Source organism: Ceratosolen solmsi, unplaced genomic scaffold, assembly GCF_000503995.2.
Source record: "Ceratosolen solmsi marchali unplaced genomic scaffold, CerSol_1.0 scaffold43, whole genome shotgun sequence".
NCBI lineage: Eukaryota > Metazoa > Arthropoda > Insecta > Hymenoptera > Agaonidae > Ceratosolen > Ceratosolen solmsi.
In genome coordinates this window covers 4,714,867-4,732,743 of record NW_011948431.1, presented here as the reverse complement: position 1 = coordinate 4,732,743, position 17,877 = coordinate 4,714,867, and the positions used below count along the sequence as shown (strand labels likewise).

Below are 17,877 nucleotides of genomic sequence, written 5' to 3'. Positions count from 1 at the left end.
GATTTACGAAATACATACTATTTATTTCGATTAGAAAATTTACTTTAACAAACTAATTTATTAGACAAGAGATGCATTAAGAAATAACAAGAAAGCATTTACTGCTTAAAATGTAAACTCGCAATTTTTCGAATTCCTATCTACGTCTATAATATTAAAGTCCAACAATAGAATTATATTATTCGCGAAGCACAAAATATTATAATATTCCACGATATGACACGATAATAATCGAAATTTTTTTTTATAATTGCATTGCATCCAAATGATTTACATCGCACTATATAAGCCGAACGAGTAAACCGGAAATTCTCAAAGAGTCGTTGACTAACGACTAAGGCTCTGTTTCTTCAAAGTCAGCACATCGAGGAGTAAAATTTTTCACGCAACCCCGGCACAGGCAGCATCGAGACCCGCCATTAAAAACGGGGGCCCATAAGGCCCAATGAGTTTTGCACGAGGCCCGTAATATCGCGCGAGAGAACTTTTCCATCGAGCCGGGAAAAAGGGCGTCGACAGTCGCATAATTACGCGGCAGAGAAAGCAACTTGGGAGTTAGAAGCGCGGGGATGACCGTCGAGGTAGGCGAAAGAAAAGGACCCTAAATCACCTGAGTCCAGTGGTAACGAGCTCGCGGCCATTGCCCGCCGAAACTCTCCCGCGCGGCACGGATAAATAACTATCAACAAATCAAAAAGGCAATACGCCATAAAGGCGCAAAATGAATAAGGTGCTTTCTCAGTCCGCCACTACCACCACCACCACCACCACCACCACCACCACCACCACCCCCCCTCTCCCGGCCGCCCGCCTCGTAAACTGTCAATATATTTTTGGCTCCGCGGTGTCGGTCGCCCATAAATTCCCGTTTTACGCTCGCCCTTGCCGAGCCGAGCTGCCCGTCGTAAACTCGGCCTTTTTATCCCGGAGATACGCTCCTGGAGCCGCGCGTCTCTCACCTCGCGCGCGGGACGCTTTTTTCGCGGATTTCAATGCTTATTCAAATGCCGGCGGCCGTGGCATTGCGATTTTTCGTTGTCCCGCGTGAGCAGCCAACTCCTCGGCGCTATGCGTTTCATTCGAATTCCCTCATGATTTTTCTCCAGCTGCCGTCCCTCGTCCTCCCACGCTTCCACCACAACCTCAACCACCTCCTCTTACTTCTTGCTTTGTATCTCTTCCACCTTATTCTCCTCCTGCTCATCCTCCTCCTCCTCCTCCTCCTCCTCCTCCTCCTCCTCCCCGTCCTCTTTTTCTCTTCGTTTTCATGGACGAAAAGGAAAAGGCATCTTGAGAAATTCCCAGCCTCGGACCTGCAGGCGGTTATTGTGTGACCTGCTTTTTACGTAATAAACTTCAAAATTGCACTCTTAAAATACACGTATTTTACACGTATCATTCAAAGGTCTGTATAAATATAAAATGAGTAGAGAAATAAAAAGACGCGTCAAAAATAGCGGTTTAAAAAATATGCACAAGCTCGATATTTTTGACGTAAGATTTTTATGATACGCGCTTGAAAAATATGACTTTATTTAAATATCTCGCAGTAACACCTGAAGTGCGCTCTAACAATGTTAAGAGTCTTTCCAATGTAGCTAGGAATCATTGAAGATTGGAAAATAACAGAACCCTTATTGTTACTGATAAGCTAATGGTTTTGATTAATTTCGCGAGAACGGTAAAGTTGAAACTACCGCGAATATGCGACGATTAATTAAAATTTTCAGCAATCTATAATTACAGCCTATTTTATATTTACTTTCAATTTTTCTCTTCTTCCAGATTTATATACCCCAAGTAATAAACCTTAGCATTTTATTAAATAATGCAATTTTTTATTCTTCGAACGAACGTGAGCGCTTCGTTTTATTTGCAAATGCCAACAATAGCAACGAAAAATATCTCCCAATAATTCCGAGATTCCAATCTCACGCGAGCTTAATATAATAAAAATATATCTCCCATATCTAAAATCCATGACGCAGTGTTGGCAAATCCAAAATACAAAAAAAAAAAAAAAAAAAAAAAAAAAAAAAAAAAAAAAAAAAAAAAGAAGGTTACAAGCACTTGCAAACGACAAATTTCGATAAAGCAATATTGGTGCTTCGATACTATCAAAACTCATTTGAAGAGCCAAGCGACTGTAAATTTCAATCAGCATTTGTCGTCCTTCTCTTTCGTGAATCTCTTTCCTGAAGCGCCAAGCCACACGCCGAGTGATGAATGATCATCTCGAGCAAAACTCCTTGTACTCTCGGGGTTATTGTCTCTCTATCCTGCGCTTTTGTGGGGGAACGTAGGAGTCGGCTTGGCAACATATCCAGCGTAGTAAGCCATAAGTTAGCGTTGATTGTTGTGACGAGAAGCGCCAGGTGAAAAGGATTAAAAAAAAAAAAAAATCAGCTCGAGAGACTACATTTCAGTTATTGGACAATCAAGGACATCGGCCAATTTACGGGAATATGTGCGACGAAAGAGGCGCGAGTTATTATTATTCACAGAAGGCGTATCCGATGAGGGTTGTTATACTGGTATTTTATTAGTGCTTAATTTGATAAATAAATTTATACGAGTTCATTTGTAGCACCTTAAATAAAGCTCAGGATAATGGAAATGTACGTAAAGGTAGGTCGATAACTTATTCCATTGTTCATTCCACGCCTGAATTACAACGGTGTATCAGACCTGATTGTTGTTTATTCACGCTTACTAGTTATTACTAGAAACAGTCGGACTTAGGCTCATAGGCTTTCATACATCAGAGAAATATGTTATTCTCTTTTACAAAATAGAATTTTTGAATTGTTTATGTGGTTAACCCGTTACATACTATTATAAAAAATTCAATTTTAAAATATTATTCAAAATACTCGAGAGGCAATATAATGTACGTGAAATGACGACGTTAAGTTGAAAAGTAAACTTTGCTTTGGAAAGACAAAATAAAAAACAAAAAAACAAAAATAAATAAATAAATCAAAAAAAATTTTCTACCGATATCATTAAAACACTTGAATAAAAGGAAATAATAATGGGAAAATCCCTAATCTAAAAATACGAACCGATAACCATAAATATTCAACTATATTTTATATTTTAAAATAATATGGATGACTACGGCAAAATTACCAAACTTTATCTCATAATTTTACGATTTAAATATAATATCGTAATAATATATATACATAAAAAAAAAAAAAAATTCTTTTAAGTAATTTTATGCTCGTGTATAATAAATGCATAAGTAATTGCGAGAAAAAATACTTACGAAGCTTTCGCAAAACTATTTGTGTAATATTTTAATATAATTGCCACGTTCTCATAGTTGAATATTTGTTAATCGAATCAGGTTAGTAAGAATATTGTATTTCAGATAAATCTCGTTGAATTAATCAGAAATGTGATACGTAGGTGCGCAGCGTATTTTCGCACTAACAGTAGGAAAATAATTAAGAAAATGATTTTCATTTGATGAATTATTGGAAGACAGTGGTGAATGAAATTTAAACGACTGTTTGCGTATAAGACGAATCATATAAGAAAAAAGAAAAGAAAAAGGCTAGTACTCATAAATTTAAAAGCAACCGGTCATTAAAGATTAATAATGCAATTCGTAATAATAAGTTTGTGGAATTATTTATATCCTTTTATAAAAACAACGGATGGGCTATTATGAAGTGAATACAATATCTAAATGTGGACTAGTTCTTAGCTTGAGCAAACTCGATGCACTTCCGTACTCTAATATTATCTTGTTACTTTCTCCAAGAATTCAAGAAAATTGACCGCACACAAACACCGAGTTAATATATAATACTATTGTTGTTACGATGATGAGTAGATATAAATTTGTAACTGCGTCATTTAAATAATAAAATCTCTTTCTGAGAGAAAAAAAAAAATAATAATAACATCACATAAATGAAGTAAAGCCAATGATTACAGATTTGCTGTATATCTAAACAATGAACGCGAGTAATTTTCGTGAAAATAATCTATGCATTAATCAAGAATCACGATTTTATCACACACACACACACACACACACACACACAAATCTAATAAGCATCCAAACCCGTACGTTCATCTTTACATAGATTTTATGATATAAATGTGCGTAACAGAAAAGGATTGAAATTACTATTATTATGAATTTTCTTCCATAATATATAAATGAGAGCACTATATGCGTATGGGTTTGTTCTTAATGCGTAGAAATATATTTTCTATTAATCGTCAAAATTATTTCATATGAACATAATCTCATAAATGGAATGTAACTTGTAAAAGCAATGTTCATGCACCTAAACTCTACTTACATATGCCTTTTACACATAATTTATTAGAGTATTTTTCTGTTCTTATAACACGAATCCTAATAAAGAGACATTTCTTCGGTTTGCTCCGATTGAATAGAAAATAGACGTATCGAAGATATTTTTTACATAATATATATTTATCTCGAAAGAACAGTTTCTCACAGTGAACTTTTAATTTCATTCTATCAAATATTCTAAAAAAAACTCATAACTGACATCTGACTTAATCTCCGAGAATGTTAAATGTCTCTTTGTTTAATATTACTTCATACTCTCTTTAATATATATACATATTATAATTATGATTTGTCATAGTCTTAGAAGTCCTAGAAAAATAGACGTCACATTAAAATACCAGATTTCATACTATTATATCAGCTTGAGATCAAAAAACTTTTATAAGGTGATATACGTCATCTCGACGGACTTAGATAGTACGAATACTTGATTTGAGTCAATGATGCTAAAGTAGCTGATTCCATTATTCTTATCATAGCTAACGGATCTCTCCTTACTAATTCATACTATATTAATGCTTTTCTCTCATTCTATCATGTGCCGTTCGTGTTTAACGTTAGCAAATTTTTATTAAATTTGAATTCATAAACAAGTTCTCAAAAAAAAAAAAAAAAAAAATATATATATATATATCGCATAGAAAGGACTTCTACTGCACAACGTCGAGAACTTCTTTACAATTTGCATAATAAATCTAAAACTAAGTATACATAAATGTAATTTAATATCGACATTACCGACGTTTCTTTTATCTCATAAATTTTACAAAGTTAAAATCAAAAATGCAAAAAATCAGGAACCATTAAATAATAATAAGTATACAGAATACATTTGAAATAATGTAATTACGATGTGACTTCGGTAGCAAACTAAATCAAAGGTGATGTCTAGTAGGAATAGACGATTTAATTTAAAGATAACGTTTGATAAATTACTAAATATCCATAAACAGGCTAATAAATATATTAAATAACTGTATAACTTAACATAACATAAAATAAATAAAGCTTAATTGAACAAATTATCTTATGGATTAGTTATTGCAATTGAATTGTACTGCAATTGAAAATTAATCAAAATTTCTTAAATTATTGACATATTTGAAATAATTATAGAACAATGCTCGTTGTTAATGAAACTTTTACATTTTTGCCTATTAAATTTCCAATAAACAATACACGATTTTTCCAGTTAGAATGTAGTATTAAAAAATTTATATCATTCGTATAATATAGGTAATAGAGAGGGTAAATTTTTTTTTCCAAATTACTTAAAATAGTCGTCAATAAAATATCGATTAAATTATTCAAAAACAATCTTAAAAGCAATTATTATTGAGTATTAGTAGAGTGGAATTGATCAACTCTTCAGGATCACAAGTTAGAGGAATGACGGCAAAACTCCGTCATACAGCTGATTGAACTTAATCAAAGAATATGTTATAAGATTTTTATAAAAATATATTCGATTGAGTTTAATTAAATAATAAAGCTCACAGGATAACTTCTATTGATAATGTACATTTATTATTATGTGATATTTGAAAACTCTTACTAAAAATATGGCACGTTTAATAATAAATTACCATAAAGGAATGGAAAGGCTAGAAAATAATAAAGAAATAATTAGCTATATTTTTCACAAACATTTATAATTGGATTATAAAGAATCCGATATTACAGTATTTAATAAAATCTTTAATAAGGTAAATAAATGTACATAACGTATTATTATAATAAACACTGGAAGTACGATAAAACTAAAATATAATAATTAAATGGAAAAAGGTTTATATTGGCATTATATATTGATTGTGTGATTATGTATTCTATTGATTGTATATTTTTCTTTTATTACAAAGCTATTAAAATTCCGGTTTTTATTATAAAATAAGCTAATTAAAATATTTAAAATCGCACTAGGGCAATTTTACATAGAAATGAAATAATTTTTAGAACCTATAAATCTATCGAACGTATAATAGGTAAAAAAAAAAAAAAAAACTTTTTAACATTTGTAATTCTGAAATACGTGTTTCTCACGAATTTATGTAAAAATACAAAAAAAATGTAAAATTTATATATGGAATAACAATTATTCATATTACTTACTACATACTACTGTAATTGACTATGGAGAATAAAAAAAGAAAATTAAAATATAAGAAAAAAAATGGTTAGAAGAAAATAATAGTGTCATGTAATGTTTTCATCAAATCAATTATTATCAATTATTATAATTAAAATTGACAATATCAATTAATAAACGGATATCTTTTTGTATTTGTTTAATCAATCGAATCTTCCTCTATTACTACAATTGATTTTTTTTTTTTTTTTTTTTTTTTTTTTTGTTGAAATATTGAAAAATTGTTAAAAATATTAATGTAACGGTAAATCGTATAAAGTCGTTAACATTATTATGAAATATCACTTAACTTAAAGCGTTGCCAGTTGAAAATTCTTATAAATATTGAGGCTAATAAATTAAAATTAATAAAATGTAATCATACTGAAAATAACAGACTTTATTATTAATTATTGTCCATAATAAGGGTCTGATGAATTAAAAAGAATTCGAACTCTGTGAGAACTCTCTGCAATGGAATTTACCAACAATAAAATACAATCAAAAATGATAATTTCAACCTGGAATGTTAGCCATTTGCGGCATTCTGGAGAAATTTTTTTAACAAAAATTAACACTTAACTTATTATAATTTTCTCTTGAGATGAGTCATTAAATTGTAAAATATTATACATTTCTTTTGTAATGTAATAAAATATTCATTTAATAAGTCCAGTAATCAGTTCAATTCTTAATAAGATAGTGCCATCGACCGTAAAGGTATTATAGTTAATTCTAAATTATAAAACAAATAAATCTTGATAATTTTGAAATGAAATTAATGAGACATTAGCTAATAAATTTAAATTTAATATTAATAATAAAATGATATACTACGTTTAATAATGCGTATGATTAGGAAAACTTAATTGTTAATATAATCTTCTTTTTTTTTCAATACAAAGACTGGAACTCTAATGCATTATAATGTGATAATAATGTGACATATTTATAATTAATTACGAAGAATAACAATTTTCTATCAAGTTTCAGTTCATTCGAATATTTGAATGTATAAATATAGGCAACTAAATATACCAGTGGTTTTCAAATTTTAAAATCTCTCAACATTTTACTTGGCATTTCATTTAATTTATCATAAAATAGTAATTAAGTAACTTTGGAATTATTCTTTAACAAAATATATATATATTTTATTAAAGATTAATATTATATATTAATATTAATATTATATAATAATTAAATATTAATATTTTATTATTAAATATATATATATATATATATATATATATATATATATATCAATGTCTTAGTTTATTTAATACGTTGAAATGAGTTATTATTGTAGATATTAAAAGACTGTATGAATGCATAAATAAATAAATAAATTACAGTCGATAATTATTTCATTAAATGTAAATAAGATACGTAGCGCTATTATTTAACTTAGTAACAATTCACAATCATGCACATGCAAATATATATATATGTGTGTGTGTGAGTGTGTGTGTGTGTGTGTGTGTGTGTGTGTGTGTAATTTAACATAAATGACTCTACGTCACATATTAAGTTTCTTTTTTTCTTCACTGACACTCTCCTTACTTCAGTACGCCTTGGCATTTCAAGTAAATGAAATATGAATAAAGATCATGTTCGTGGAACAAGATTAATAATTCAAAATTATTAAAAAAAAAAAATGAACATTATTGTTCAGCATTATCGTATTTATTATAAATATATACTTAAAATGTACCACTTACCTGGGAATTATAAAATATTTTTTAATCAATGATATTATAAATAATAAATACATAGGAGCAATGATAGATAAATGAAAGGTTGCATCGATAGTCGAAAAGTGCGCGGGCCGAGAGAGTTCAAAAAACTTTCGAGAGAGTGCGCCGGCGGCAGCTTGACTGATGATTCCCTACGGGAAAGTACGAATTAAAATTTAAAATTATTGTTGCATTCTTCTGCTGTTGAAACATGTTAATGCTTTGGAAAGCATTAAATTGCAATGGGATTAACATAAAAAATCGATTGTAAGTTTCGCATAATTCTTAATCATTCTTGTCAATGTGTATGGGTCAAGGCTAAATTAATGCAGCATTAGAGTGAAGATTTAATTACTTTTATTAATATAATATTGAGCGAATGTATTTGTAAAGAATTCGAATACGATGTAACAATCGGAATTTAACATCTCTTAATGTCTATGAAAATTTTTCACTAAACTTCTAATATATCGATAATTATAATATCAAACGCCTATCATATATAATCTCGTTTATTCTATAAGAAAGCTGACTTGCATGTTCGCTATCAACAAAGCAATTACTTTTAGAATGGTTTGGTGATTTTCTCTTTAACCTTTTTAAAAAAAATATTCTTGACTATATAGTTTAAGACTTATCATTCGAAACGCAAATTGTAAAAATATTCGTTTATACACAAGCTAATGTACAAACCACATAAACCTTACTAATTAGCATTATGAAAGTTCTTTCAAATAAAAATCTGCAACCGTGTATACTTTAACTTTAACTCATGCATTATTTAATACGTAAATATTATTTTACTTCAAAAACGTGAAAATATTTTGATAGTGATATATTTTCATGAAATTATTGTTTTCAGTTTTTGTTTTGCCGTTTGTGTGAAAAATATTAATATTGAAAATCCATATTTAAGCAAATTTCAGTCTATAATACTCGGCACTCGATACTCGTAAAAGAACTTTCTCATTAATCATTACGAATATATATGATCGAGCACATACTCATCATAAGAGTAAAAATACTTAATGCGAGCACGAGTATTAACTATTCACTGTTTTCAAATGTATGAAAATTTCAATTACGTCCAATAATATTATTTATCGAACGTGTAACCGACTCTAAATTTATATAATAAATAATATTTTGAAATATATATTCATACTTTGTATTTATTATAATTATGCATTTATGACTCGTTATAAGCACGTAGCATAAACTTATGTAGCAATTTACTGAAATACATTATTTTAAAATGCTATCTAAATTGGAAAATATCTCTTCAACAATCATTCCAACAGATGCAATCAGAATTTGACTCATTTTCAAGGGGTGATAAAAAAAAAAAAAAAACTCTTTGACTGTCGCTTCGGAACCAATTTTGTAAATAAATACTTTTGCATTGGTGATATTTCTCAGGTTCTACCGTAACAATATCGAGATATTAATGTAAAAATTACTACGCCATTAATTTTCCATTGCAACGAAACATAATTACTCGTAGCCATAAATGGTAAAAGTAAAAAAAAAAGACAATCATTTGCATGTCGTTTATGATTGCCAGAGGAAACGAGTAATACAAGCTTCTTCTCGGATAAGTAATTCAATGCAGGCTTATACAAAATGCGGGGGAAAAAATTGAAATTGTAATAATACAATATTTGCACTGGCAATGAGAGTACCATGAATGCACCAGCGCACCACCGTGTCTCCGCGCCTCACTAGCCAATGCAAATTCCCGAGTCCGCAATCGCAATGCGAGTCACGCAGGAATTGGAGCTTCCATAGAGAAAAATAAATATAGTAAATGAGAAAGAGCTTGCGCGCGTGACTCGGGAGAGGAGGATAACTAACCTGGAAGACGAGGACAAACGGCACCCACTGGTAATACTTGACCTGCCTCGTCAAGCCGTCCGTCGCTCGTCGACTTTCCGTCTGCTGTCGTTGCTGATAAAGGACGATCGTCCCGACCCCCGGGAACGCTATGTTCACCCCGGCGACGCCGAGCATCGCACCCTTCACAAAGTACGTGCTGTGTATCCAGCAGTAAGCATTGAACGCCTCCGCCGGTATGTCTCTGTAACGTCAGGGTTTTGACCATATTAGCCCAACGTAAGGTCGACCTCTCCTCTCCTCTCCTCTCCTCTCCTCTCCTCCCCCCCCCCCCCCAATCATCGAAACCCCACCAACAACCACCAAAATTCAATCTAATCGCGATCCATTCCCTCGTCCCGGATTCGCGAGACGACTTTCAAATCCCGTGGCGAGGATGCCGACGCTGCAAGTCACGCTGCAGGTCGTTTTCGCGTCCTTGTCCAACGGGGGAGTCGAGGAGCTCGGCTTCCCGACGCGATACCAATCTTTATGTTAAGTGTGTTGTAAAGTGCTAGGTACGCGAAAGTATTATTAATATTGAGTAGCATATGACATGCCCTAAGCAATCTCGGGCTGAAAAGCACTTATCCAAAGTTGTAATGTACGAATTGTATGCTTTAATTGCTCCGGGCCCATAAAGTCACGGGGATTCGAGAAAAGCCTTGGCCTTATGGATAATACGCTAACTGACGCTTTTCTTCGTCTCTAGTACGGATTAGAAATTCATTAAAAAACCAACGTCGACATGTCTTATGTGCATTTTTATTCATACACATGATGTATATTTATATATATATATATATATATATATATATATGGGTCTGGATAGCCGTTTTAAGTATTGAATAAAGGTGATACTGAGCGAGTAAATAAGTACGGAATAGATATTGTATTTATTACGCTTCTATATTGTTTAATAAATGTATTTGGAAATTGATGAAGTCGAAATCGACGCACAAGTCAAATATCTCAAAGCAGGCCAGTTGATAAATTTTAAAGTCTCGAGTTCACCGTAAAGACTAAAATACAAATAACTTGACTCGAGAATATCATATAGAATCGATTTAAAATGATTTTATCATGAAATAGCGAAGCATCATACAGTGACATTGGCAAAAAAATTTATTGAATTTTGTTGTTAGTTTAATATGGGGATAAAGAAAATGGTTAGAAAAATCGTTTTTTAATTGTGAAATATTGACAGGCTTCGTAAATTTAATACGTCAAATTTAATGAGTACGAGAAGGGGAAGAGAAAAAAACAATTTGTATATTTTTATTTCGATTTCACTCGCAACTTTAAGATCTACGTGATAGTTTAAATAAGCGTATAAATATTTGTAAATTATGAGTCTCTTTTAATTGCAATATTCCAATTATTGCGATGCAATACTTTTCGTCTATGTCAGTCATTAGTGAGTGTGCTGATTTAATTTTACCGGTGAAAGAAAACTATGGAGAGATAAAAATTGTAAGAAGCATTATTTAAATACGTTGAAATTACTCCGAAGATACGCACAAACCTATTTTAATAAATTTATTTTCAAGATTCATTCGGCTGCGACAGTTTTTTAAATACATTATTTGCATTTTATTCAATTCCATTCCATTTTGTCAATTAGATAATCCAAACGTATGTGTATGTATCACCTTATTCACTCATCGGCAATTAATAACTTACATTCGCGTTTGACAAACTACAAATTTAGTATTATTAAGCTGCTTCAGGTTTAAAAAAAAAAAAAAAATTATCATTTATTTATATCGTCGGTATTGTATATTTCTAGTAAAATAAAATTACAATTACGAAGATATCTGTACAAATAATGTTTCTAAACCCATATCGCTACGAACTGTCGATTGATAATTTTGAAAATTAATGAAAAGTGTGCAATTTTCTTTTACCTTTTAAATTTTGCTCCCAAGTGGAAATTGAATTTTTATAATTTATTATAAAAGTTATGTATCTAACGGTTCATAGCCATAAAGCAATAATTTAATTGAAAAATAAATCCACCCCCCCCCCACCCGCGTATGTGACTGCTAAGTAAATTATTATTCAAATTACGAACAATGGCATACGAACAATTATAAAGGAAAACCGAAGCAACAAATGCGGTATTGTTATAACGCTCGTCACTGCGTCACTTTAATATTTATAGGGCTTAAGGATAAAGAGACGGATGATAAAGAGAAGGATTGCGCACGTTCGATAAACCAAACAAAGTTGCGCGCAATGCAGGCTATGCAAGGGCGGATAAGGAGAAAAGGTTAAGCGTAGCAATGATTATCGTATAGAAATGGTAATATCACCTCGAGTGGATGCAGTCGATGGGATTGCCGACCGACTGCTTGGTCGAGACCATTGCGGAAAATGTCAGCAGCATAACGGTCGTGAGCACGTGGAGCCTCGACACGAAGTTGTCGTTCTGTACTTTGCTTACCTAAATGAAGAATACATAAAGGATAATGAAAATACAGGCCGTAATAATGGTGAATTGGTGCGGTGAAAATTGAGTCTTTGCCTTTCACTAAATTCAATCTCATACTCGCAGACCGCAGCTCAATTATTTATCTTTTACATTTATTTCTATATTTCTACTTATGTGCAGTTTTAACGACTCCTCTATTCATTGATTATCCATTGGATTTGCCATAGATACAGTGGGCACGTGATTCGCCCCTAATACATTACGAAATACCTAATCTTCGTATAAGAAAATAAGAATGTCCAATTCATTTCCCGCAATTGTTTCTTCCTCGTTAAGTGATGGGATTATAAGCTCGGCGCGGTACTTTACAGAACTCATTTCAATTTATTCGTTGTATTATTCACTTAATAATGCAAAAGTATTCCGAACAAGAAATAATCCAATCTTTCGTTACAATTGTCAGGACAAATATTATTCAAAATTTACCTCCCCATCCATACTTTATGTAATTCGCATACTCAACACGTCGTCGTAAACTCTCGATTTTTATACATAAAGTAAACTCTACTCGCTCTATTATTATTATTATTATTATTATTATTATTACTATGAATTTTGTTATTGTTGTTGTAGAAACTAAGCTAATCTCAAACTTGAAACGGCATAAAATAACATAAAATTAATGCAAGACGGTAGTGACGCGTGTGCCATTGGAATTTTTGAAATAACTACACGTCTCATGCATTATTTAAATATAATAATTACTAATTCAATTATATTTTAAGAATTTCGCCAATACTTATCCATTTTACTCACGGTCAACAATTATTACAAAAGCTACGTAGCTAATGTTTTTATGGCATAGATTAGCTATTAAAATATGAAAATTTCACTCTTGCTTACACGTTTAGTAAGCGTAGCTGAAAATCTCGGAATATACCGTAATCAACATATATTTAGATATTCTATGTAGTTTGATGATCGTCATGATATCTTGCAGAATTCTTCTATCAAATTAAAATATGAGAATTTCAATTGTTTCAAGGAGTTTGAAGTTTTCAAATCATAAAACTTAAAGAATATAAAGTATCGTTTGAGAAGTAAAGGAAACGATAATGAATTACAAAATGCTAGATAATATACGAAGAAATTTAATAATGATGCAATTGTAGAGAAATTGACATCTAATGTTTTGTTTAACATATTAATTTTGTATAATTATGATATATTCAAAATTATAATACATAAACAATAATAAATACTACTTATGATACTTATATGTGAAAAAAAAGCAAAAACAAACAAAAAAACTACACAATTCAAAGCCTTACCAATTCTTTACCAATTCTTCTTATTATTTATGAAATTAAATTAATTTTATTATATTTGAAATAATAACTAAAGCATTAATAATTTATATACATATATAATCTTATTGATTATCGGTCAGCTAATAAACCATACATAATATATAAAGAAATAGTAAATACACATGTTTTCATCATTGATCATTAATTTCAAAATGCAATTAATTACAAATTACAATTTACATGAAAAAATGTAATTTATATAGAATTGCATATGCAAAATTATACCAGAAAAAAAAAATAATATTTATTCAAATGAAAAATTAAATAAAAATATTTCATATTTCGTTCAAAAATATTCATTAAAAAATATTTACGACTATAATACAATTCCTTTTTCCATGAAAAAGTTAACTTATCAATATTATGGAAAGCAACAGTTTTACAAACAGAAATATAAGATTATAACAAAACATTTCTACATAACATATCTATTTAACAATAATAGCATAGACAAATATAGCGTAATGAGATATAATTTATTGCAAATAATACACTCAAATAATTGAATATAAGCCAGTTCCATTATCATGTAAATTGTTATTTGCAAATAGTACATTATATTTCCATTCCGTTTCCTTTTTTATCGAACTGCTAGAAATTACATATTCATATTTTCTTATTAAAATAGCTCATTCTGATATCGGATTTTACTCTTCAAAACAAAGAACTCCTATTATCGTTAATAATTCATTAAAGCGCATATTATTGAAAATGTCTCCTATGAAAATAACTTGGTATTAATCAATATCGAAAATACTAATTTAATTTGGTATGAATTAAAGACCGTGATATTAAATAAAAAAGAAAAGAGAGAGACAGAGACAAAGACAGAGAGAGAGAGAGAGAGAGAGAGAGTAAGATTAGGGAACTAATAAGAATTTTTAATATTAGGCAGGATGACTTTGATTTTGAAGGGATTGATTAAATTACGATTTCGAGTAGCCAACCTATTTAAGACCCATTCAGTCCCAGGACTTCAAAAGGAATGAAAAAAAAGAAAGAAAAGAAAAAATATCGAATTCAATAATATTTCAAAGTATTCGAAATAAATGAATAAGAGATATAAAACTTTTATAGTAACTAGTCATTGGTAGTTTGCCGTTTTTCTTTAATAAAATCTTTATGATACGGGCGATAGTTCTCTTATTAACTCAGATTCACGATGGAGTGAGAATAAAGAAATCAGATACGAATAAACTTTTTTCAAAACTATTAATTATTTTGCAATAAAGCTCTTTTATAACTCAATAAATACCTTGTTTATCTCGATCGCTTATCTATTCGATTTATTATTTTTTTGAATTTATTTTCCAATGACTTTGTGCTGAATGATCGACGAAATTACAATATTATACCTACGTAATTATATAATAAAATATCGACGAATGTCCATTGATCACAAAACTTAGCACAGGCATCTATCATTCAGTCTATCAGATTCTATATAACGAAATATTTTTTGCTTAACAAAAATTCCTTTCTGCCTCGTTACGTAAGAGTATTATTTAAAATGGGACATCCTGCATACGATGTTTGCGTATACACGAGTCGATGCCAAAATTTTAGCATATTATTTGCATAAATTTTATAGATATTTGAACGTGATTAAAATTCGCAACGAAATTGGAAATGCCATAGATTTTATTTGAGAATATAGACAGGAAACATACATTTTACAGATTGCATGGCTTCTGAAAAATAAGAATAATAAGAATGATAATGAGTCTAAAGAATTGATAAATCTGCGATTGATAAATAATATTCATTCGACGAAATGAAAATTCATGATTGTGTAGGTACGCGTGCGAAAGAATATTTTTCCACGTTGAACACGTAATTGCTATTAAAAGGATAATTTGCGCATTTTACATTCACTTAATGAAGAATAAAAGAAAATCATTTATATTTAATTTTAAAAAGGTTCGAACAACTCACCCGTTAATGCTCGTAAATTTCATTAAATCGCTGGAATATTGTAAAATATTAATAGCATTAAGCATCGATAACTGAGATTAAATTAACGTCTTGTCCACAATATAAAGGACTAGAAGGATTTACGGTTGAAAACTTTAACGCGATAAAGACAATGTTTTTACAGGTAAAATGTATAATAATTATTAAACTGAGCTCCCTTGAATTATTGATAAATGAAAATGAAATGAAAACCATTAAGTGAACTAATAATTGTAAGAAAATAATTTATTTTATAATTAATATTGAGAAGAGCAGCTGGGGATAGAACTTAGTCGCTTCCGGTTAATTATTCACGCGTAGAAGCTCAACTTTGTAACTTACTCTCACGACAGAATTTTCTATTCAATTTAAGCTTAATTTAAATATTTTATTATTACACGATAAAATTAATTAAACTTTCTAAACTTTTAAAATAATTCTTACGCTTACTTAACTAATTGAAAAATCGAAAAAAATAAATAAACGCAATAATAATTATAATAATAATAATAATAATATAAAGAATATCAGCAAGCTCCTAATTTCTAATTGATCAACTCCAAGTAATAACAACCCAAGTAACAAAACTGAATTATAAATTTGTTCGAAAGTTTAATGAAATATTCATAGATAATTTTAATAATACTAAATATATCAAATAATCAATGTTATTTTATATTTATCTCTTGTATCATTAGGTAATGCGTCATTATCAAATACATATCTTGCTTCAGTCTAATCATTGCCTGCGCTATTCCAATCTATCATGATCCAATAATCCAAATCCTATGAATAATATTAAATATGTGTGCGTATGTGCGCGTGTAGGTGCGCGCGTGCCTGCGTTCTCGTGGCTCGGATGCGTAGGTGTACGTGCGCGCGTAAGTAATCATTAAATCGAAGCTCGTTAAATCGGAAATTAAAATACATAAGAGGTATCATTAAAATGAGATCTCTCGATTACGATCATAAGCACGTCGGCGCAGCTTCATCCTCGACATTCGACTTTGTTTTCACTAAAACAATGTCCCTTCAGTCTCGCAACTACAACAGCGCGAAATTACATTAAAGAACCAACGACAATCATCGTCTACCCGTCACCTGCCTCTACCACATCCACTGGCCATCGACATTTCGGCTTCCCATCACATCGCATCCTCTTCCCCGTGCGCGCGTCAGCGTTTGTCCTGTACCGCTCGTACAGCATGTCCGTGGCCAGGCTACGTGACGACGCGGCATACACCCCACCCCACCCCACCCCTCACCACCAATGACCGCGCCAAATTCTCGAAGCCCGTAAAGAAGCTTGCGCGATGTCTGCTAAAGGCGGGACCCGCGCGCAAGTCCCATTTACAACTCGGACAAGTAAAACCGGCCAAGTGAAGTAAATGATTTGCAGGGGCCCGTGCCGCTAAGCGGCCAAGTTAAAAAAGGAAGAGACGTGGGCCTCGGCGAGCCTCGGCACGACAAAGCGAATTATAGCGAATGAAGCAGCCCGAGTGCCGTGGGAACTCACTTCGAAGAGGCAGTAGAGTCCCCTGATGGCCTCCATGATCCAGGCCTCGTGTCTCCCGCCCTTCCGGGCGATCCTCGCCAGCCGGATCCAGACGCTACGGCGCCTCGTCACGTTGGCCGCGGGCGTCGCCGCCCCCCTCATAATAACGCCCGCGTCGCGGCCCAGCGTGTCCTCGCGACCGGGGCGACGAGTCGGGATACCGACATCCACGCCAGGATCTCGCGACCGCGGCTCGCACTACCACGGCTCGGAGCTACTCCGCGTCCTCCGCCTCGCGTTCCGCCCCGTCATTAACTGACGCCGATGGGACTTTTGTCGGGTGCCGCCACGGACTGCGATGTCGTCCCGTCTGAAAAACGAACATCCGATGCCGTTCTTTACCCTTTCTAATGTCATCTAGCGCTCGCTCCCTTACTCTCTATCTCTCTCTCTCTCTCTCTATCTATCTATCTATCTATCTATCTATCTATCTCTCTCTCCCACTCACTGTTTCCCTCTTCCCGCTTAATTGCCCCCGTCCCTTTAGTTT

The 17,877-nt window shown here is 32.0% G+C and overlaps 1 protein-coding gene across 1 annotated transcript; it reads right to left on the bottom strand.

Annotated features, from left to right (window-relative positions):
* Positions 1-4,639: 4,639 nt before the first annotated feature.
* Positions 4,640-17,489, bottom strand: LOC105364267 (innexin shaking-B). The gene is made up of 4 exons (XM_011502153.1): positions 17,349-17,489; positions 12,391-12,521; positions 10,058-10,280; positions 4,640-4,648 (listed from the first exon to the last, which is right to left on the bottom strand). The coding sequence occupies exons 1-4, from the start codon at positions 17,487-17,489 to the stop codon at positions 4,640-4,642; spliced, it is 504 nt and encodes a 167-aa protein (XP_011500455.1).
* Between the last annotated feature and the right edge of the window lie 388 nt (positions 17,490-17,877).